Source organism: Psammomys obesus, unplaced genomic scaffold (assembly GCF_907164565.1).
Source record: "Psammomys obesus unplaced genomic scaffold, mPsaObe1.curated_primary_1811, whole genome shotgun sequence".
Lineage (NCBI taxonomy): Eukaryota > Metazoa > Chordata > Mammalia > Rodentia > Muridae > Psammomys > Psammomys obesus.
In genome coordinates this window covers 8,027,643-8,052,217 of record NW_026590699.1, presented here as the reverse complement: position 1 = coordinate 8,052,217, position 24,575 = coordinate 8,027,643, and the positions used below count along the sequence as shown (strand labels likewise).

Here is a 24,575-nt window from a genome sequence, read left to right as displayed (position 1 = left end):
TATCTCTCTTCTTCCCTCCCTTCCTCCCTCTCTCCCTCCCTCTCTTTCCCACCTCTCGCTGCCGGGAAGGGCAAGTACAGGGACTCCTGGACTCTCTTTCTTAGTTTAGCATGTTCTCTTACTTTTATGACCAGATAGAAAGTTGTGAATAAGACTGTTTGAATCTCCAAAAATATTGGCATTTTCTTATCAATACTTTTTTCCTTAAAAGGAACAAATGAACTATACTCATTAATTTCAGCTGTGTCAAATGTAACATCCAGCTCTCTCAGTGCTGAGATAATGATTTTTCCTGTATTCCCAGTGCCTATCGTTAATCAGAACCAAAAGGAAATACTAAAAACTACTGGGAGAAATCACTTCTTAGAAATACAGTAAAGCCTGTCATTTTGTTACTGTCCTCAACGCTGTGGTCAAATAGCTGACAGGAAGTAAATTCAGGGAGGAGGGGATGGTTTGTGTTCATTAACTGAGGGTGTAGTTGCTCATGCTTGGGAAAGTGCGAGAACATTCAGGAGCAGCTAATGTACCCAAGCTCTGCCTTTATGCAGGCTTCCCTTTTCCTCCAACCAACACCCCACTCCTCTCCAAATTGCACCATCAGCTGGGTACCAAGTATTTGAAAACTGAGCCCGTGCAAACCTGAGTGTGCTGAGTATCATGTTTGTGACAAACAGAGCAAACTCCCCAGACCACAAAGGGATTGCGGTCCTGGCAAGAGACTGAGTACAGAGCTGTAGTCGCTCATGAAAAATAATCAGGCACATTTGCATTTCCTGAAAATGATCATTTATTTATTGTGCTAAGCCAATCTTCACATATATTCTGATGTGATATATTGAATTCACAAGTGTGTCTGTAAAGTTCTGCATTTTTATCATCTGTTAAAATCCTAACCGTTTCTCCGAGGATATTTTGCATCTTGTAAATAGCAGGGTGCAGGAGGGGATGGAAACATGAAGGATGTGTTTACTTCTGTTCCGTAAATGTCGATGCTCTTGTCAGTACCAAGCTGGTGGGCACTCACAAGTCAGTGTCCTGGGAAGATGACTACCAAGACATGCAATCCAGCTGCCTCTCTCGGGAGCTTCAGACCCTCACAGGCCTCCCTGCCACCTTCCAAATACTCACTTTCTCTCAGCTCATCCTGAAAACAAAATCAATTTGAAAAATTTCCATATTTATACAACTTTTAACTTTTAGCAAAGTAAGAACCCTAAGAGCAAGCTGAATATCCCTCATGCAGAATGCTTGGGATCAAAGCATTTCCAATTTTATATACGTTTCAGATTTTGAAATTGCTCATTGAATTTACTGGTTGAGCAACTATAACATCAAAATTCAAAATCTACAATACTTCAATTTTTCATAATTTTTGAGAATTTCACACAGTGTGTTTTGATCAAATTCACTCCTACTTACTCAACTTTATGATCTCTATCTCTCTCACCCACAATAGGGTCCTGTTTGTGTTACCTGACTATTCTTTTTTTATTTTTTTTTTACTCTTTTTTAAATATTATCATTTATTACAATTTATTCAATTTGTATCCCAGCTGGGTCCCCCTCTCTCATCTCTTCCCAATCCCACTTCCTCCATCTTCTCCTCCCATGCCCCTCCCCCAGTCCACTGATGAGGGAGGTCCTCCTCCCTTTCCATCTGGCCCTAGCCTATCAAGTCTCATCAGGACTGGTCTCATTGTCCTCCTCTGTGGTCTAGTAAGGCTGCTCCACCCTCAGGGGGAGGTGATCAGAGAGCCGCTCAGCCACTGAGTTCATGTCAGAGACAGCCCTTGTTCCTCTTAGTCTATGGGCTACATCTGAGCCAGGGTTTTAGGTCCTCTCCATACATTGTCCTTGGTTGGGGTATCAGTTTCTTCAGGGCCCCCAGGTCCTAGTTTTTTGTTTGTTTGTTATTTCTGTTTTTTTGTTGTTGGTTTTTTGGGGGGAGTGGTTTTTTGTTTGTTTGTTTTTTGTTTCTGTTGCTCTCCTTGTGGAGTTCCAGAGCCCCTGACCCCTCCACGTCTTTCTATATCCCCATTCTTTCATAAAATTCCTTGCACTCTGCCCAAAGTTTGGCTCTGAGTCTCAGCCTTTGCTTGATCAGCAGAGTCTTTCAGAGGCCCTTTAGGCTCCTGTCCTGTTATTCTTAGCTGTGGGACCAGCCCTGGAGTGTGGTCAATATATCATCAAAGGCCATAGCATTAAAAAAAATAATAATAAAGCTGGTTCTTGCTCCCTCAGCATCTGTCAAATGCCAACAGCTGCTCAGTTGGGGGTGGGGCTTCATGCTCACATCCCCTTCTTCATGCTTGGATTTCATCTGGATTGAGCAAGCAAAGGTCTTGTGCATGCTATCACAACTGCTGTGAGTTCATATGTGCAGCTGCCCTGCTATAACCTGAAGACACTGTTTGCGTGAAGTCAGTCACCACCTCTGGCTCTTGTAATCATCCTGCTCCCTCTTCACAGAAGATGCCTGAGTCCTGAGGAGGAGGGTGTGATACAGATGTCCCTTTAGGGCTGCACATTGTCAAGTCTCTTATTTTTGCATATTTGCCAGTTGTGAGTCTCTGTGTTAATTGCCATCTTAAACAAAAAGATGTTCATCTGTAGGTATTTATAGGTATAGTATGTCACCATTTGTCATGGTAATGTTATTTCCATTTACCAAAATTATAGTGGTAGAGCCCATGACCTATCTAATTTCAGGTTCTTGTCCTAATTAACAATGCCAGGTATAGGTTCCATCTTGTGGAATAGTCCTTGCACGTAATCAGAAAATAGTTATTTACTCCTCTAACTTTTGTGCCACTATTACACCAGTGGGCATATCTTGCTGGGTAATAACGGGCCTTCCTTATTGTAGTTTACGGAATTCATGGCTGAGTGAGGCTGCGGAATTCCTTTCTCCCCTTGGAGCATACATAACACCTTTCAGCACTATGAAAGCAAACCAGCAGAGATGAAGGTTCAAGGTGAATAGCAGCCTGGTTGCTCTGTGTTCTGTAACTCAAGCATGTGTACGGTGTCTTCAGCAGTGGGGTCTTACTGTCAAGCTCCAGTGGGTAACTCAGAATAATGGCATCAACCTCTGACATGTTGGTCGTCTGCAGGACCCTATTGGCCAGCAACCCAAGAAGCCCCCAAAGAGGTAAGCCATTTGTGGCACTGAGCTTTCAGATTTGCATGAGAATGCCCACCTTGGGGACCAACCGTATTGTCCTGAAAGGAATAAAGGACTGTTTTTCCTGGGAGGTGGATCAGCTACCTCTGATGCATCTGCCTGCTCTGCTTCTCTGTTAACATCCATGTCAACATTAAATGTGGTTCAGTAGGAGCAGACTGAAGCTGTTGGCTCTTGCAGATGCCTTCCCTATGCTCACAAGCATTCGGTTGGCTAATGTGTCTCTAAGGCTGTCCCCGCTGAGTAACCTCTGCTTTCCATTCCACAGGTAGGACGGTCCAGGGTCTTTACTGTTCTTATTCTCTGTGGTGTACACCACTGAGATTTAATTGCGATTTTGTGCTTGTACTGCCTTTTAATGTGCAGTTAGAGAGTGTAGGCCTTCCCTTTAACTGCCTAAGAATGCGGGAGGCTCCAGGTGCTTTGCTTTAGTTTTTACTCACAGACCAGGTTTGATTTGTCATAATCAAACAGCAAACGTCCATGAAAGCTGAGCTGCTCTGATGCCTGAAGTGCAGAAATGCTTGTGCTAGTCTTGCTCATCTTTTTGTCTTGATGTCCCTGGCACGCTCTCTTTCCCATGGATTGTCTTCTGTGGTCACAGTGGGGCTCCTGCACAGTAACCTTCAGACAGCCAAGATAAACTTGCATTTCTGTATTGTTAGCTCTCTGATAGCCAAGGTTGGCTCTAGGCAATAGCTATTGTAAAATGTGCTGCAGTAACATGGGAGTACAGGCTCTTTTTGGTGGAATGCTTTTAATCCTTTTATTCAATAGACACACAGCAGTGCATGCTCTAGGGTGGTTCTATTTTCAACTTTTGAGGGGACTCTCCATCTTGATTTCCATACTGCCTGGCCTAATTTACATTCCCAAGAACAGGGAGCAAAGGGTCTGTCTCTGCTTCTTGATGAGTATTTGTGACTTTCTGTATTTCTGAGTCCTTCTAACTGTAGTTTGATCTGCATGTATCCAGTGTGAATGTAATCGAGCTTTTTCCATATTTGTGTCATCTTTTCTTTCGTGTTATTAAAGCAGTGACTACTCTGCAACACAGTGGGCACAAAATTAGATCAATAAGTTGAGAGTAATGAGCACACACGCACACACACACATTAAATACAGACAGACAGACAGACAGATTTGTGCATATGCACGTGAAAAAAATATACTATGGACTGTGGTAGCAATGCATGCCAGCCACCCAAATGCTAACGTGACATGCTCTTACACGCCTGAGCTGTCCCTGCAGGGTGTTCATGGAGGAACTTTTGCCTTTCAGCCCTTCAGCTACATGGAAATGTCACTCTCCGGTGCAGGAACATTTTAATTGCACAGTAATGTAATTGTCAGTTTGGCTCGACCTTAACATGCCGGCTTACAAAGCTGAGAATGAAGGCAGTAGACAAATGATCAAAATTTAACCTAGTGTTTGGTGTGCGTGTCTGTAATGGGTATGTTCCCAGTGATGTGAGAATGACAGGGAAGGAAAATGTGATAGGGAAGGAAGGGAAATGGTGGTCTGTGATAATAAAATCATTAGATTTTGCTGTGAATAACGATTGGTCTGAGGTCTGAGTAGAGAATCTGTACATGAAACCCAGGACTCTCCTATGCACCCAGTGTGGTGGTGACAGTGCCCAGAGGTGCCCATCCCTCCTAGCCCTGAGTGGGGCTGGAGCCAAGGATGTACGTGGCAGAGTTAAATGCTTCATCTACAGCTTGTGGCCACTGGCTGCTGCTTCCTTCATCCTCTTGTTGAAATCCTTTTGCCCCCATAGTTAAGCTAAAGGAATGACCAGGATCTCTCACCATGTAGCTGGGAATGAGTCTACCATCCCTTTCTGTGCCACATCCCTCAGCCTTCCTGATTTCAGTTTTACCTTCCAGAGGCCCATAATCTTTCCTCAATCATTTGATTGTCCTGGCTTTGTTTTTCTTTGAGTTACACAGCTGGTACAAAGAGTTGAACTGCCAGTACCAAGACTAGCAAAGCCTTTAAGTCTTGGGAACTGTCAAATTAGGGCCCAGTCCAGTCTTGAGAGAAAATATAATAAAATTTCAGAGAGAACAGCATGATTTTGAGGGTTTGATTGAACAAGAAATGTCAGTAACCTGAGGTGGCTAAGAGCTTTACCAGAACAGGGAGCACACACCACCCAAAAGCAAAGAGATAAGGGAAGAAAGGGCACCAGTGCCTCAGGCATTTGGGGAAGCTGCTGGAGGCTGCTGTGACCAGGGGGTTCGGCAGCAGATTCTGCTTGGCTGCAGAGAAATGCTGACCAAGGCTGCTGCGTTCCTTATTCTTCCCATCCTATTCCAGGTTCTGGCATCGTGTAGCACTGCTGCAAGTCCACCAAGGCATCCCTTGGAGGTCAGCTGTCCAGAGTAGACCAGTGGCTGACTGGAGGCAAGCACACCTGAGAGGAGGAAGATGAGGCCCGAGGAAAGCAAGGGGCACATTTCAGAGGCTCAGGTCTTGAAAAGGCCAAATAGTAAAACTGATGCTAGATCAAGATACGTGAATTAAAGACTGGCCATCTCTAGAAGAAGTAACTGGTGACAGTGCTAATTTTAGCCACTCAATATTTCCCAATTTATAAAGGTGAACTTTATGAGAGCACGCAACTGTTTCATGTGGCTTGAAACATCTTATTTTAATTTGGATAACCTCAGTCCAGGTGCATTTTGGTTTTTTGAGACAGAGTCTCACATTGTAGTCCCTCAGGCTGCTCTAGAACTCAGTATGTAACCAAGGTTGGTCTGGAACTGTTTATGTAGCCAAAGTTGGTGGTTATATTTTAATAACCTTTTGCTATAAGCCCCACTGAAGACAAACTGAAAATCTCAGGGCAACGCTCACACCCACTTACCACATCCACAGAAGACCTCCTCTCTGTCTTTGCAAACACTGCATTTATTGGTGGTCTGTGATAATAAAATCATTAGATTTTGCTGTGAATAACGATTGGACAGAGGAGAAACTGAGGCATAGGGAGTGACTGACTTCTGTTGACTAGTGTTCAACCCCAGGAGTGACTGTGGGTTGACCATGGGAACTAGAATGGATCCTCCCTTGCAAGTGCTCCCTGGGCCTTTATCACACACTGCCTGGTTTCAGTTTCTCCCACCCTGTCTCTCTGACTTTACCGTGCATCAGAATTAAGCAGGAAGAAGTGACAAGCGTGTTTTTCTGGCCTGTCTCCTAGAAGCACTGACTTTGAGCGAGATCTGGAAGATTTACCTTCACAAGAGTAAAAAATATAAATGAAGACGTTGGCTGATGGGAAATCGGGAAGCCCTGTTTTCAGAAATACTAACTGTACCAGCCATACAGTTGGCACTTAGGTTGGCCTTTCCTTCATCTTTGCACCACTCCCCCATTGGTCCGTTGCAGGTGGAGGAGGCTACTGGTACTGGCTGACCCCTGTCCAAATTTCCTCACCAAAGCAAGGCAGCCAGCTGCTCCTAACTTTAGTTCAGAGAACTCTACCTGTGTGAGAGGATGATGCTATGGCTGAGGCTCTGTCTTCCCTTACATTCCTGTCTCCTTGGTGATGAACCAAGCTCAGGCATGACAGCCATTGCTGAGGAAGAAAGTGCATTTGCCACAGGGTTTCCTCACTTTTATTTTCATTGAGGAGCCAGGAAACTGGTCGACTTGATGAGCTGTGATTCACAGTTATGGTAAGACTCTCATATTGCCTTGTTTTAGCGTAGACCTCGCATAATTTATCTTTTAATTGTATTTATTGTGGTATGGGAGTATTATAGTGTGTCCAACAAAGCAGCGTGCTGCCATGGCTCCCTGGGTATGGCCCCCTCCCCACTCCACCTGGCACCATAAAGTAGGGTTTAGTGATTATCGCTCTCTGCTGAATTGGAGGCAGAATGCTAAATTTTCTTTTGAGTAATTTTATTGAGCAGAATCATTCCAAAGAGAATTTTTGAACACATGACTATTTCCTTAAAGATTTTTGTTCTGGGATGTGTACATATAAATTTCTCTATTATGTTCATGAGGGGTGCTGCTACCCACAGCATGAAGCTTGTCTTTCAGGCTTTCGGAGGGAGAAATAAGGAAGGCCCAAGGACCCCATTACAGGAGGACAGTGAGGGAAATGAGTGAATTAAATAGCTTTCCTCTTTTGCTTTTCCCACCTCTCTCCTTTTATCTCCCTAATAATAAACCAGAGGAACAGAGCCCTGGGCATAACAGCTGCCTTAATAGCCCAGGAAAGCCCTGTGCTTGAAAGCTGCCCTCTGCTGCCCCAGGTGGGCACCACCATGATGAGAACAGATGGTTTTCTGTTCCCCTGGCAACCAGTCACTAAGCTATGGGTGGTTTCTATGATAGATTTTTTACCTGCCTAGAAGCCCAGTCACTAAGCTATGGGTGGTTTCTATGATAGATTTTTACCTGCCTAGAAGCCTGTCCACTTCAGTGGGCTTTTCCACTGTGTGCATCCCAGTGGCCTGGCCCCACAGGATCCCTGGTCCTGGAGGCCACATAGTCCTCCTGGTCCCCTTGTCCACTGCAGCTTCCCTTTGTGTCTTCTCCTCGGGAATGTGTTGCCTTGGGCTGATGGCCGCTCTGGCCAGTGGCATCATTCTTGGTGAGCCATACTAGCTGATGCTTTAGGGAGGTTTGTTCTTCAGACACAATGGTATTGTAAAGTTGTAAATGATTTTCAACAGATGAGATGTAGGGACAGCATGAATCTTCCCTTGGGTAGGCAGCTTGAGGTAGCAACTGACTGGGAGTCAGGAGAAGGGCATCCAGCAGCAGCAACAGAAGTTTCACATTGAAGAGGTGGTGGAGGGGAATCTAGGCTGATGCTCCCATGGTGGCTGAGAGGACGTGCCTGCCTCCTGCTCAGAGGTGTCAGAGGGGGACAGGAGACAAAAGGCTAAGTGGAAGGCTCAGCTCGTCCTTCTCAGGGACAGTGATCCTGCAGAGGTAAGCACCAGCAGCCAGTGTGTCACAGGACCCTCGGGACATTTCCTGAGAGCCCAGGAAGAGCATGCGCTAGACGGACCCCAACCCAACTCAACCAATCCTAAAGAATGGGAGTAGGGAGAGAAAGGACGTTCACCCACCGTGATGGAAATCAGCTGGAAACGAACTAGAAAAGGATAAAAGGAAAACCCTCAGATACTTGGAGGATAAACAGTCTCCCCCTAGATATCATGCCAGTTCACAGATCCCCCTAGATAACCTGTCACTAAACAGCACCCCTAAATGACATACCATGAAAAAGTGACAGCTCAGAGTCTGGAGAGAATTTGTGTGTGTGTACATATGTACTTATGTATACACACCCACAAATACACACATGAGAATTTGTACATGAAAAATGTGGATGTATGTGTATATGGCTGGCTAAAAATAAAAACATAGCATATCAACTCTCCACACAGGAAAAAAAGTCTTTGATAACTTCAAATGCTCATATGTTAGAAAATAGAGAATTTCTGAAATCCAGGTTTCAGTCTGAAGAACAGAGAAATTTGTTTTGATTTTTTGTTTTGTTTTGCTTTTGAGAAAGAGACAAGATCATGAAATTAGGTGAAAGGGGAGGTGGGAAGAATCAGGGAGGAGTTCGAAGAAGGGAAAAACGTGATCAAATTATAATGCATGAAAAAATTTAAATGAAAGTTGCACAATAAAATTCAATCCAAAGTAAGCAAATGGCAGCCAGGGAGATGGCTGAGCAGTTAAGACTACTTGCTGTTCTTCTAAAGGACTTGAGTTCAGTTCCCAGCACTCACATAAGGTGGCTCCCAGCTCTCTATAACTCCAGGTCCAGAGCATCCAAGCGATGCCGCAGACGCACACTTCCACACAGAATCAAAGAATCACAAAATCAAATTAATATTTCTTATTTAAAAGGTGACTGGTACTTTGAATGCATAGATGAAAATAAAATGTTTTAGTAAGATTGACCAAAAACAAACAAACAAAAAAACAAACATAAGTAACCAATATCGGGAAAAAGACAGAAAATATCTCTGCAGCCCTGCCAACAATTCAAAGATCAAAGGCGAACACAAGTAACTGCTGTGTGATGTGACGGTTAGGCTAAGATGGACTGAGTCCTCAGAAATCTCAGCTACCTCAGTTCACCCCTGTCAGGGAGATCGTCCAAACAGGCCAGTCAAGGAAAGGGATTTGAAATTCAAAATTCCAAAAAAAGAAATATCCTTCTTCCAGATGGCTTAACTGGTGAATTCTACCAAATGTTTAAAAGAAAATTAGTACCAACTTCATGCAGTCTGATCCAGAAAATAGACGACAGAATGCTTTTTGATTTGTTTTACAAAGCTAGCATTACCCTGATCCCCAAACCAGACAAAAGCTAGAAAGCATACATGGGCACGCACACCCAAAAACAATCCCTCAAGAATAGAATTGGAGAGCAGACTGAACTCAGCAATTTGTAATATAAATATATATTATATATATAATGTTTTATATATTATTATTTAATAATATATATTATATTATATATATTATATATTATATACTATTTTGTGTATAATAGTATATATTATATACTATTTTGTGGTCAATTAATGCTTTTTAAAAATCAAATACTTTCAATATTTGAAAATCATTCGAGAGAGTCCAGAGTATGGATAAGGTAGGGGAGAAAAGTCATGTCACAGTATCAGTAGATGCAGAAAAGCATTCGATAAAATTTCAGACAGCCACAAGGAGCATTCTAAGTTGACAGTTGTGGGGGAAATTACACTGCCCTAAGAAAGTCTATTGCTAATATCATATGTAGCCCTGAGAAAGACAGCTCATCCCAGAAAGAGCATCCACAGGCACCCATTGCTCATGCTATACATAGGAGCAGAGACTGGGTGTTTTAAGACCAAGATGGCTGCAGCGATACTGGCTGTCATCACTCTGTGCAGAAAATCGTTGGAGGTTCTAGTGAATCTAATGAGGCAAGAAAGGAAACAAAAGCCTGACAGATTGGAAGTTAAAAACAAAAACAAAAACAAAACACCCGTCCCTGCTTGTACAGGACATAAATATCAAAATCACAAGGGATCCATTAAAAAGAAAGAAAACTATAGCAGAAATAAGGAGTTCAGTCAGGACATCCAACATAATATAATGAAGAGACTATGAGGGAGAAAGGAACTGTAGGGAGGGACATGGGAAGAGTTGTAAGAGGGGAGGGATGGGTGGGATCCATGCAAATACAGGACTTGCACATGAAATTCTCAAAAACTTTAAAAATACATAAGAAAAAAATAAAGATTCCTTGTGTTTTTATGTCGGCAAAGGACGTTGAAATTAAACATGATGACATTCATAATCACTCAAAAACAATACAATGCTCAAATGAATGTAAGTGTCAGAAAACATATATAGAGAGAGCGCACTGAAAAATACAAAGTGGTGGTAGAAGTAGCCATGAGTCCAGACAGGAGAAGCATACCATATTCATGGATGGTAGATGGCACATTGAGTTCTCAGCACAAGAATAATCAATGGAGTCTGTTCTCCCAACTGAAGGTCATTATTTCCTACCAAAATTACAGTATGTGTGTGTGTGTGTGTGTGTGTGTGTGTGTATGACAAGATTCCTGAAATAATTCCAATGCTAAGGAGGCAGAAGAAGGAGGTACTACACTAATTAGAGAAACCTTGTATCAAAATAAATATTTTTACAGTTATAGAAACATGGTCCGTCTGACTAGAAAACTTATATGGAAAGATTCAGGCACTGAAGCAGCTATGATGGAGTTTATGAAGTGAAGTGGGAAGAACCAGCTGAATACACGTCACAGGCAGCTCAAATCATTTTATTCAGGCAGTGGCAGAGGGCACAGGGCAGAGGGCACCACCAAACAAAGGATTCAAGAGTAGGCATACTAAGGGACTGAGACACTGGAGGGGTGTGTCAGAAGAAATCTGAACATTCAGGTCCCATGCTGATGTAAACACACTGCAGTCTCACCACGTTGGTCGGTCTCCCAGTTTTGATTATATTATAGGACTTTGCCATGGAAGGAAACTGGTTAGAGACACATAGAAGTTACCTGTGTTATTTCTTGCAAACTATCATGGCCTTGGGGTATCCTAAAATTAAAGTAGTGAGTTGTAATATTTAAAAGACATAAAGAAATGCTATTCATGCCACAAAAATTGTCATGAGTGGGCACCTTGTATGTAGGCTTTATTTTATCTTTGACAGTATCATCTTTTACATGGGGAGAGCACCAGTGACCGCAGTTACCTGCTTCCCTTTTTAATCCTCCCAACTCCAGCCAGCCCCCTTCTTACCAGCTGATCCCTGTGCTAACCCCATGACCCTCTCTCTCTCCCTCCTTCCCTCCCTCCTTGCATACCTTCCTTCCTCCCTCTCTTCCTCTCTTTCTTTCTTTTCTGTCCTTTTTAAATTTCCATCCCTGCTCAGGCAATCTCACTGTTGTATGTCCGTGACTGCAGTGAACATGTCACATTAGATTGACTTTGCATGCCCGAAGCAAACTCATTAGTTGGAATTAATTGTCTTCATTCAGAAATCAAAGTTGGGGTCTGGTATTTTAGCTCTAAAGAATATTTTTTAACATATGTCTTGTGTGTCTTCATATGTGCCTTTGCAAAATACATAGAAACTTCCCTCCCCCAAAAAATCTGTTGCTGTGAAGCCTCAGGTGCAAATAACTGTCTCTAACATCATTTTCCCACTGAAATAGTCATGGATGCCAGATAGATACTTGGTTTCAGATTTGAGGTTAGAAAAATCATTTGAATATGAGTTTGGGGAATCCAGTGGTATCACTTGTACTACTGTATCGGCTATTGTAGTACCCAGAATGAAATGCCGAATCAAAGCTTGTCAGTACTGGGCTCATCCGCTTCTTGGTTGGTGCCGAGGTTCTACAGTAGGAGGACTGCACAGAGGAGGAGGACTTAACGGGCTTCACAAGTGTATTCTGTGCAGTGTAAGTCAGTGAGCCCACCTACCCTGAGATGCAGGGTTTTGTGCAGAAACACTTGCCATAAGATGAATTCCACTAACCACGCACTCTCTGCTTCCTATAAACACCAAGCTGTCACTGAATGCTGTGTGCATGTATGTGCATGTGTGAGTGTGTGTGTGTGTGTGTGTGTGCGCGCGCGCCTGTGTGGATGTGTAAAGTATATTTTTCTAGGAAATGTATCCAGTTAGAATCTCCATTGGGGAAACTGTGAACTTCAGTTTGGTAGAGCCCTTCAGCCTTGAGTCTGCTTCCGTAAGCCAGGGCATCAAGCGTGAAAACGTCCCAGACCCCACGGCCTGCACAATCTTTAGGATGGCCATGCGGTGGCAGGTGTTCTCATTCCGCACATATCAGAGCCTTTTGCCGGTTTCAGCAGAGTCATCAAGTGTGCCCAGTGGACAAGGCATTGCTAGTTTCTCTGGAGAGTGAGCCGATCAGGAAACAGGCAAACACTGCTTAGGCACAATCTGTTCATGGAGGTTAAAGAGGCCAGCGTGGTATAAGCCAGTGACAGGAACAAGAAAATCAATGTGGTTACAGAAAATCAGTTGTCTTGGTGTGTACAGTGAGCACACTTGTGTGTGTGTGTGTGTGTGAGAGAGAGAGAGAGAGAGAGAGAGAGAGAGAGAGAGAGTTGGAATCATTAGATTCTCATGCAGGAAATAGACTATTATAGACTAGAGCCATATTATAAAGATCCCTACACACACAATCCCAGTGGCTCTGTGTAAACGAGATTCCCGTCAGACAATGGAGTTGGCATGAATTTAGATGAGACTATGGGAGTCAGAAATGAGTTTTTGGTCTTTTTATCATTTTAGTTATAAAAATAGGTAGTATGTTTTACTGCTAGTAACACTGTGAATTACTAAGTATAAAAAATTGGGGGCAGGAGAGGCAATTGTGGGGGCGATAGCCATGGTCAGATGGCAGGGACAGTCCAAGCAGGGAGCCCGTCTTAGCCATACCACACTCTCTACCTTAAGAGTGTGCAAAAGATGGGGCGAAGAGCTATTTGGAAAGGAGATCAGAGCCCAGAGATCCTTTTAAGTGAGAGTCTTAGCTCTTTCCTGGAGGCAAGAAATGCTGTCAGCTGCTGAGAATGAGAGGAATTAGAAAAGCTGCTGTGAACGTGAAGACCAGGAAAGGTATTTCTGACAATCCCTGGGTGTGTACTGTCAAGTGACGCCACTAAGAGGCGTGTCAGGAAACTCTTTGTAAACAGGGTTGATCTGAACCCTCAGCAGGAGATGGTGGGTGAGAGGACCCGCTCCTTATGTCAGGACTTGAGGGCTACCTGTCCCCACTGTCACAGTCAGGGCTGTGGAGTTCCAGCACCAGCTGCTACTGTGTTCAGCCTGAGGTTTAGAACCTGAAGGAAAATGAGTGAAGCATCTGCCTCAGAGCTCTGGAAGAGTGGGGGGATCTGAGGAGAGGTGGGACAAGTTCAGAGAGAGTGAGAAGATGCCACAGGCTGTTAGGGATGAGGGCTGTGGCTTAAATACCCAGTGCTGGAATACAGGCAAGTGTCTAGAGCAGGACCATACAAAGCCAGGAAGAGGGTATTGGAAGGGGACAATGTGGAGACAATCTTCACAAGAACATCAGGAGTCTATGGAAGGGCCCTCAGGGCCTCTGGGAAGCAAGCTCAAAGCAGTACCTGTTTCTCAGAGACCTTGGAGGTTGTGCCAGCAGAAGGTGAGCTCAGCTGCCATTAAGTTTTTAAAAATGGGTTGAGAAAGCGGCAGCCAAAGTCCTGCGGGTTGGATCACGTGGCGGGTCAGTGCCTGAGACTTCCTGGGGAACATTTGCTAGATGTGCAGAGAAGTTCCCACGCACTACATGGCAGTCTTAGCAACACGGGACGCACCTGCCGCCATTCTGAAGATTTGACACTGGAACATGGGGACATTAAGGGCTTATCAAAGTCCACGTGGACCGAGGTGGTTGTGAAGAGGAGGTGGTCTTGCGTGGTGTCACTGGGCTGACCTTCTAAACACAGCGAGAATAGGGAACCCCGGGGTTCTAGTCCAGGCCAGTTTTCCTCCACACTGTTGCGGCCTCAGTGATCCTTGCCATGGTGGGGTCTCGCGGTGTGGTACGCTGTCCAGTTTCTGACAAGGGTTGAACCTGTTCACGACCATCCATGCTGAGAAAGGCTTCTCCGGAGCTGACGAAGCTGCTGGTGGTTACTAGGGTCTGTCCGGTGAAATATAGCTGTGGCATGATACCTAACTCACGCTGTAGTGTGATAACACCTGTACCAGTGAACTCTGAAGGTGCTTCATCCAGGGACCTTTAAAACCCCAAATAGATCATGTGGGCTTTCAAAAGTCGCCTTTTATCCTTAGATAATTTTGTTATTTTTGTCTCATTGCAGGTAACGTATGAAATTGGTGGAGCAGTTGAAAGAAATAAAGACTCTCTTTCACAGAACCTCCTATTTGTAATGAAAAGTAAGTTGATTTTCTCCCCACGCTCATCTCTCGGCCTTGGGACAATTTCCTGTAAAACTGAACTATCCCCTGAAGGGCAGTTGGAACACCACTTACTGCCCGGCACTCAGGGTGATAAGGAGTGTGTGGCCGCGCTGCTCACTGACCTCACTGACCGCAGCCTCATTTGCAGTCCAGTCAAACCCGGGTTGACTAAGCTTAGCAGACAGGTGTACAGACACCGTTCCTGCTCAGTGTGCCACCATCGAAGAGCTTGTCTGTGGACACTAATGAAGGCAAACGTGGCTTCTGACCTTAGGCCACAGCACGGTGAATTCCGTTACCGAAGGTGACTCCAGAGCACAACTAGGTGATATTTTATTTGTATGTACTCTCAGTTATGAAGTATTAATGCCCACTAAGTGGAAAGCTTATCAGTGCATATACGTATAAGGACATGCATATATATATATGTATATATGTATATATTGGCTTCTGCTTAGTGGGTATTAACATTTTATATGCATATATCAACTATAATTCTGTACAAGTTTAACACTATATTCCAACGTATATACCACAATCAGATATGTGTGATTCTGTCTGCTCTAGTAATCATTTTCTGAAGAGAGCCTCTGGTAGCCTCTGAAAGGAAGAGGTGGGACTCCGGCTGAGGCAGAGCCATCTGTCTTTCCTGGAATGACGATTCAGGCTTCCTGAGGTGTCAGAGGCTTAGAACTCGAGGTCACACATCTGCGTCAGCACTGCCGCCTGCGTCACTGTCCACGCCACAGCCTCCTAGTCATGATGCACTGTTTACACAGGGGCTTTCTCAGCCAGCCTCTCAGTCACGCAGCCATTGTGAGCTCTCTTGGCTGAGATGCTGTTGGGAACAGGAGTGGGGATGAAATCAGAGCCTTGAAATGCTCAGCGGTAGCTCTTTGATCTTTGATCACCTCCCCCTGAGGGGGGAGCAGCCTTACCAGGCCACAGAGGAAGACAATGTAGCCACTCCTGATGAGACCTGATAGGCTAGGGTCAGAGGGAAGGGGAGGAGGACCTCCCCTATCAGTGGACTGGGGGAGGGACATAGGAGGAGAAAACAGAGGGAGGGTGGGATTGGGAGGGGAGAAGGGAGGGAGCTACAGCTGGGATACAAAGTTAATAAATTGTAATAAATAAAAATATATATAAATAAATGCTCAGCCTTGCTCAGCCCTAGGAAGTCCTGGCCTCCCCACTGCAGTCGTTACAACTTGTACCATTCATGCACCTTCCTTTGGTCCCTGTGTGAAGGTCTGACACCCAGAGCATGTCATGGATGGATTGGTTCTGGTTTTGTTTTCACGGTGGTAGAATGCATATGTGCATAGGATGAGGAAATGATGGGTGGGGGTGTTTCAGTCTTGCTTGCCATACCGAGTGCTTACATCTTAAAGCCTTCCTTTTGTTTGCGCTTGTTAATAAGTTAATTCGTTTAGGAGAAAAGTGGGTGACTGTTGCTGTTCCCAACAGGAGGACCAGGTGTGCTCTCGTGTGCTCCTGATCCCTATGTGAGGGGTGGAAGCTTTCTGTGAGGGCACAGACGGTGTGTCAGGCTTTGGGAGCCTTATGGGTCTTGTTACAGTTACCTCACTCTGCTGATACAGCAGGACACTCAGTACAGACCACGCAGAGACACACAGCAGTATCCCGCAGGCACGTGCACTGCCTACACTTGGCCTACAGACGGCAGGTACTCGTGCTTCACCATGACCCGAAAGAAACCTGGGTGTGACAGTGTTGTGTGAGTCTGCAGAACGTCATGACGCCAGGGACGTAGTTATAAGGACATATGGCTGACGAGCAATGGCCTCCAGTGCAACCTTCATCACCGTAGAGAACCCAGGGAGGAAGGTGGAGGCTTAATTTTGGTGAAGGTAACGGTTGCCTTTGAATAAGGCAAGGGGTCAGGGAGCTTGGTGCAATGTCCCGGGAGGCTCCCGGCTAGGTCAGGAAAACGGCGTTGTCTGTGCCGCCTCTGTGCAGTCTGGCCATGTCACTGAGAGAAAAGACAGAGAAAAAGACACGTGCTGCGGCCCATGTTTATATGTGTCTGTTTTAAATGTATTTAAGGTATTTCACCCTAGAAGAAGAATATTTTTATCATTTATGTATGGGTCCTGGCTCTCTCTCACACACACACACACAAACACACACTTTAGATCCTTATGATGATTGTTTAATTATTATATCTTTAAATAGGTGGTACTGTATGCTTATTGTTTACATTATTATCTTGAGGTGGTGTCAAAAAACTTTGAACTTAAAAGCTTTAAAAAAAATAAGCATTTCCAAATGCTGTCTTCACAGAGGAAGATTTTGTTTATGTCTTTACCCCTATTTCTTGTGTTTTCTGAAACACTTTCCTCTCCATGTCCAAACTCTTCTTGGTGCACTTCCTGGGCACCAGGAAATCACTCACTGGTGCTGCTCCCACAGTGAACAGAACTCACAGGCACCTTTGTCATTCTACCGCCAGCGTGTTTTCTACTTGGTTTTCTGCCCATTCGGGGCCATTTCCTCTTAGTCACATCTACTCTTAGGCAATGCTCCAACTTCTCAGTGCCCTTCTTATTAGCGTTTAAAACTGAAGAGATGCTGGATTTGAGCAAGAGTTCAGAGTAAGGTGGTGTTTCCTCCTGTCGGGAGCTGGAATCCCAGAGATGAGGGATGCTCAGTGCACTGTGTTCCAGAAGGCGATTGTCTGTGGTGCTCACATCTCCACTGGAATAAGGCGCCATTCGGTTCTCCTGGTTAACTTTCCTTTGTTGCTGGTTAATAATTTCTGAGAAAGTACTGTGAGACTATGAAAACATTCTGTCCCATGAAAATTCTACCCAGTGATTTTTCATGGAGTCTTCATTCTTGGTTTAGCAAGTTCTTTCTCTGAGGGCTGTGACCACATTTCCCCATCAGCACTGGCGTTCTGCTCTAAGAGCCCTCTTGTCCTCTTGTTAATTAGTTCCTTTGTTAATAGGGTAAGACGTGGCCATCATATCCCCCCTGCCAGCAGCTACCTCTTTTGGATGGGCTCATTGGTTTTCAGCATTTGCTGACAACTGGCCTTCCCAAACCTCTGCGGTGACCATCCTCTTTGTTGCCAGTACTGAACCAGCAATTTGTTTAGGAAAAATTGTTCTGTCTAAAGAGCTGGCACTGAGGAACAGCAAGACCTTTGTCTGGATAGTATGTACGAAAAGTAACAAATTTATCCCCAAACCTGCAGTTTTAACCCAAAATTCCGGAGTTACCTCTTGGCTTTTTCTTCCATGGTCACACCTCTCATCTCAGATACTGCTGTCTTCCTGCTTGCACATAACATAGTGAATTTTCACTGAAGAAATCTTCACACACACATGTGCAGACTATATATAAATAAATAAATAAATAAATAAATAAATAAATAAATAAATAAACAAACAAATAAATATACACCAAGTAGGTGCTGGGTGTGGTTTACTCTTTTGTGCAGAAAAGGTGGAAACCCGTGCTGCTGTTGAACATTGTGAAATGTCTGATGGCTTGAAAAGGATCCTAAGTAGTTATACAAATTATTTCAAGTTTTAATTTTGCAGTAATCTGTGGGATATGGTTATTGTCATTTTATTCTGTGTTTAAAAGCCACTCGTACTCAGAATGTATCTACGTATACACACCCGTAACGGAAGGTTCCTCCCAGATTCTTAGCTGACACACACATTCTTGTTTCTATGCTACTGAAAGATTCATAATCAAAAGCCCACCTGTTGGAGCTCCAGCCCTACATTGAATAGCTGGGAAAGGTCTCTTAACTGAGGACCTGAGTACCCTGAATGATATCAGACACCCTCATCTCTGCAGATGAACTGGGCCAGAGAAAGAGGATTTTTTTTTCTACTTTACTTCATGACAGATGTAACCAAATTTACCAGGAGTGTTTAAATACTTCTTAGCACAAGGTCAGCACTGGGGAAAAGTCTTCTGGATGGGGTATTTTCTTGCAAGGGGGAACTGCTGCCAAACTCATGTTTTTATGAGTGTGTATGTGCACAAAAGCCTGGCAGGTCTGAGCTGGTAGGATTTGGTACTGACAGTCAAGACAGGAGGAAGCATACACTTTAGAGAGCAATGAACCACGAGCTAAGGCTGCAAAGCTGTGAAGGAGACTCAAGCCAAGGGCAATGAGAGTTTCCATCTTTCAGGAGAAACAAGTGCCCGTGGAGATATGAAGCCATGGGAAAAGTAGATTCCACTCTCCACTGTACCAACAGCATTAGCCACACCGAATGGGGGAGGGTGCTTCACAGATTGTGAGCCCAGCGTCTGGCAGTGATTTGAATGCCGCTTACAATGTTCATCTATTTATCTCCTAGCAAGCGAAAACGTCGTGATCAGTCATTTGTTCCAGTCAAAACTGTCACAAACGGGATCTCTCATCTCTTCCTCCCCATCATTTAAATTCCGAGGACACAAATCCACCCTCCTCAGTAAGAGAACTGCGTCTTCAGTGGCTGGAGTAAATAAGAACTATCTAGAACTTAGCAAGGTAGGAGCTTTGTTGTCTTACTTCTGCTGCATTTAAGTTTACTCAGTGCGGTCTCTTCCTTCCTAAACGGCACAGTTTTAGTGCAATGGTAAGATATTCACCTTCTAACAGAAGGCACTGAAGGAAAGATGATGAGTTTTAATGCAATTGAAGATAGCCATACTCTGACAGAAGGAACTAAAGAAAGATGCTGGTCTGGTTGCCTTTCTGTTGCCATGATAAACACTGTGACCAAAAGTCGGGGGAGGGAGGGGCTTATTTCACCACAGGCTTCTCAGCCAGTCCCCGAGGGGAGTCAGGGCAGGATGTCAAGGCAGGAATCTGAAGCAGAGGCCATGAAGGAATGCTGTTGCTGACTCACTGTCTGGCTGGATCACTGGCTTGTGTTAGCTAGGTTTCTCATACAGCACAGCCCACGGCCACTGGTCCAACAAATGGAACCATTCAGTGGGCTGGCCTCTCCTCCACTGAGGAAGACAGTCCTTCTCAGACAAATGTACAGGCCAACTGGATAAAGACATTCACTTCATTGAGGCCCCCTTTCCTGGCACTTCAGGGCGATTGGCTTAGAAGACGTGAACTTCCTATTCTATCCCATTGACCTGATTGCTTCCAAGGTTTGGGTCTAGAAACGATAAATTATCATTTCTTTTATTTTCTGGGGACCAGAGTGTCTCCACCGTGTACCTGTAGACTTTAAGCTTGCTGTATTACACTAATTGTTGGTGTTTCTCCCACATATGCTGAACTTCCATCGAAGGCTCTGCCTCTAAAAGAGAGAGATAAATCCCCCGTGCCGAGTTATTTCATGGCGGGAATGTCTACCACTGCTTTGTTTCTTGAGAGCAGAAGAGCAGACTGCTTTACAAGCCCCTTGCTTATGTCTACCAAAAGACAGAACAGGAGAAGCACGATTCAGAAGGGGCCAAGAACAGCTGATTTTGAAAATGCAGTTACTGGGGCAGGTTGAAACACATCTCAGCTCTTCAATTCAAAGGAAAGCAGGGTTAAGATGCTGCCCTTTATGAAAAATGCAGATGAGTGTGTATTTGTGTGTATGTATGCGGATGTTTGTGTCTGTTCATCTGCGTATACCTCTACATGTATGTGTCTACATGTATGGCTATGTGTAGATGCATTGTAGACATATCAGTATGTATGTAAGTGGGTACATATGTGTATATGCATGTGCATGTGTCTCTGTATGTGCACATGAATATGTATATGTGTGTGCATGCATCAGTATGCTCTTGTATACTGTGCATATGTATGCCCATTGTGTTTATGCTGGACCTCTATGCATGTACATGTGTGTGCCTGTCTGTGTAGATATGTATTTGTGTATGTGTTTGTATGTGTCTACATATGTGCCCATTTGTGTGGTTGTGTATGCACATGTGTGTGGAAGCATGCTTGTGTGTGTGTGCATACTTGTGGGTATCTATGTGCATGTCCATGTGCGTTTGTTTAAGTCTATGTGTATACATGCTTGTGTATGTGTGTGTGTGTGTGTGTGTTCATGCTTGCCTGTGTGTGCACATGCCCTTAGTCAGCAGATATGAAGATCAGTGACCCGTAGGCATGCTGCAGAGTTAGGCTTGGCAGGTTCCCCCCCAGAACTTGGAAAGGGTCCCTGTGGGAAAAGCTTGATCCCAAAGGTCCTTTCATCCAGGACATTATCCTGCAGCTCTAAACTGTGAATTTTCACCTCAATTGTTAAGCTTTTGAGACCTGGACACCCTTAGGCTCTTCCTGGGAGGACTGGAGAAGGGATATAATTCACAGGAGCAAGCTGCTCGCTTAGAAAACCTTGTGCCCCACATCCAGGGGTGGAGATTTATTTTTGCCACGATCCCTCAAATGCTTTGTTTGCCATTGCCCTCACATTTGCCTTCAACTTAGGCCAGTTCTTGTACATCTTGCCTGGAGCCAGAAACATGGAATTTTGCCCATTCCCTAACTGGAGATGACTTTGGATGCTGAATTTGTAGGAACGGGCTGATGCTAGCCAAGCATTTCATTTCGCATTCGCTTGTCAGCCCAGTGAGTCGCCGCTCTGCATAGTCCATCTTAATGGAAGGAAATGAGCTGTTGTCCTCGTGGTCCCAGACAGACGATTGTCTCTCATTAGCTACTGTCCTCACAGATCTACTGAACACATAACTGTGTTTCCTCGGAGTTTTTTCTTCCATGCTGTTAAGAGAGATCATTTTAGAGCAGTGGAGATGTTAGTGGACGCCTTATAATTCTGTGGAATGGAAGGTGTCATCTTTCAGCCCCTGGTGGCACTTAATTAATTATCTCCCACCCTTTACTTCTTCACTCTGGCACCATTTTCACTTTAAATCTTTAAAATGTTTTCATTATCACTTAATCTTTGCTGCATACGATAGTTTTCTTTTAAGAGCTGGGTTTACTCTTTATTGAAGAACGCTGTATTTTGTCAGTTTTCAAGCATAAACACCTTACTAACTAACCCACCCCTTTTAGCAGTTAAAAAAAAGAAAGAGGGACAAGAAGGCATCAAACCCATACATTTGTGTTATGATAACTGTCTTAAGAGAGCAAAGTAACAACTCAAAGAACAAAATTATAACAAGGCAGCATCTTTCTGCCCCAGGCTAAGCTAATTCCTGAGTAACGTGGACAGCTGGGCAAGCCTGCTCATCTAATCTGTGTTTAGCGTGAAATTAAGATGGGATGAGCAGGTAGTGCCTGTGACGTAAGTAAGAGCCCTGAGTGTGAACGGTTAGCAGCGGAGACCGTTGCCTCACCAGCAGCTTCCTACTTTCCAAACCTGGAGTAACACCTCAAATGTCCTGTGCACTGACTTTCATGACCTCTTGACATTAAATATTTGTCTGTAAGTGCATTAATATGAGCAGAAAGCTTCATTTTTCTTTTTTCCTTCTAAACCAGAAGCAAGTAAGATAAATATGTCCTCCTTGTCCCCCCTTACAGTTATTAAAAAAGAGGGGAACTTCCACTTTTCTGCAAAGACTGGAACGCGGAGACCCCATCACCACCTCGTCACAACTCACGGTCAGTGGCCTTCAGATCCAAAAGCTCCCTGTTTGTTTCAGTGGAATGTGTGAATGTTACAGTTCTTTTCTGTTCCTCACACCTTGAGTACCTTCACAAGAAAGGCCACATACATGTGAGTGCTGAGCCAGTGCATCACACACAAACACAGGCCATGGATCGCGTTTAGACACCGATGCGTGGCCTGCTTTGTCCTTCTGCCCACTGTTGCTCAGGAACTTCATTCTTCTCTTTCCGCAGAAATCTCTGGCGGACATCAAGGCGAAGCTACAGAGAGGCAGCCCACACTTCATCCTTTGCATCAAGCCCAACACGTCGCAGCTGCCTGGCGTGTTTGACCACTTCTATGTGTGTGCCCAGCTGCAGTACCTCGGGGTCCTGGGGCTGGTGAGGCTGTTCCGCTGTGGGTACCCAGTGCGCCCTTCCCTCGAGGACTTCCTGTGCAGGTCAGTCGGCAACCGTCGTTCTGCCCTCTGTGGAGAAACCACACTGGTGCCATTTCAGCGGACACCTTTCAGTGTCTTTTTTGGAGTACAATGTCCAGTGCTTCTGCTGTCATTCAAAAGCAAGAGAATCTGGGGGGCAGTGAAGGGTGTCAGCAAAGCTGATGTGAAAAGTGACCAGACTTGCTGAGGACAGGACTTTGTGCGGCTGTCCGTGGCCTGAGAGGTTTGCAAAATTGTGGCACACGGTATTTGCATAAAATTCATAATATGATTGGTATAAATGTGCTTTTTTTTCCCTTTATCTTGTATGAAGAAAATACAGTCTAGATGAGCTTTACTGAACAGGACATTTCCTCCTCCTTTGTGGAAATGGCTGTTCCCTGGAATGTAGCAGGAGCTTCATTGCATGTTGTTTGTAGCCATTTTTTTCTCACTACAGGGGTCACAGAGATGGTAAACAGTGCAAAATATAGGTAAGGCATATTTTTACATGGCCCTGTAGGAACGTTGCTTGATTCCAGTACTGGGCAATTTCAGCTCAAAAGCACTATGTGCCCAAACGGTGCACCGACAAGAAGGCTGGGGCACACGGCCTTGTGTCTTCAGAGATGAGCCCACTTACACACACCCTTGCCACAAAAGTTTGCCAGGTGTACTCACAGCAGCCCCAAAGCTGGGCCAGGCTTTGGGCCGTATGTCTAGTCACAAGTGCTCTGTGATGTTTGTGTGTGTGTTGGGGGAGCGTGTGTCTGTCTAACAGGTTTCAGTGGGTGTGAGTGTGTAAGCCGCAGGTTGACGGCAAGTTGTGAGACAGGGCCTCACGGTGGCCATGGGACACACCAGTTTGGAAAGACTGGCTGGCTGACCAGCATACTTCAGTATAGCTCTGTTCCTGCCTCCCTAACTTTAGGATTGCAAGCTCCTTCTGCTTTGTCTGGATTTTCCTCATGGATGTTGGTGACATGAACTCAAATTCTCATGCTTGAGACATGTGGTACTTTGAACAAGATGTTCACCATAGTCCAGTTGGTGGTGCTGTTTGGGGAGGATATGGAACCTTTAGGGGTAGAACCTTATCCCTGGGGAGGAAGTGTGTCCCTAGGGGCGGGCTTTGATAGTTTGTAACCTCACCCCAATTTCCATTCACCCTCTCTGCCTTCTGTCCCCATCATCATGGATATCTAACCCTCAGCAACACAAGCCAAATAAACTCTCCTTAAGCTGTCTTCATGGTGTTTCACTCCAGCAGAAGAGTACCTGATGTAAAAGGGAAACACTGAGTCACACAGCCATCCTCCCCAGCCCATCTATTCGTAAACCTTAGACTGATTTTAAGAAATGAATGAATCAAAAATCTAAATGAATCTGCTTTCAGGAAAGTAGTTGATGACTGTTAATTCAACTTGCAAATGCATGCTAATATTCACTCTTCTGGTTTGGAGCTCTAGTCTAGAGCATTGTTGTGACTCTACATCCTGGAAATGCTCACAGCCTTGTCCACTGACAGAGCTGTACATGCACAGCTAAGCAACACATGAGGCTTGTAATAGAATATGAACCATATGTCACGGAAGACAGGAAGGAGGCCACGCAGATCTGGCTTTCAGGTGAAGTTAGTATTAATCTTGGTAAAGACAGTATTAATGCTTATAGCTATTTTATAGACATGCTATCTCATAATTTATATGGGATAATTACAAAGTTGGGAGTTAGGTAGGAGTAAACTAAGCCTGGATATAAGAGTGAATTTTATGAGGCTTGGATAGGAGTGGTGGGGCCTATTATTAATTGTTTATTAGCATATATCTCATCAGTGTCTGCCTAAGCAGAAATCAAATCAATCTTCAGAGACATATAGCTTTAAAATGGGTTTATGATCTTGTTTTTTT

General features: G+C 44.5%; 1 protein-coding gene across 2 annotated transcripts in view; it reads left to right on the top strand.

Moving 5' to 3' along the window:
- The window catches only part of Myo16 (myosin XVI), a 449,864-nt gene that overhangs the window by 302,207 nt on the left and 123,082 nt on the right, over positions 1-24,575 (top strand). For both annotated transcript variants that reach the window (XM_055608467.1, XM_055608466.1), the window contains 4 exons: positions 14,577-14,652; positions 19,026-19,198; positions 22,160-22,240; positions 22,481-22,686. In XM_055608467.1, the coding sequence (XP_055464442.1) occupies positions 14,577-14,652; positions 19,026-19,198; positions 22,160-22,240; positions 22,481-22,686 (536 nt within the window). The remainder of the gene's footprint in view (positions 1-14,576; positions 14,653-19,025; positions 19,199-22,159; positions 22,241-22,480; positions 22,687-24,575) is intronic.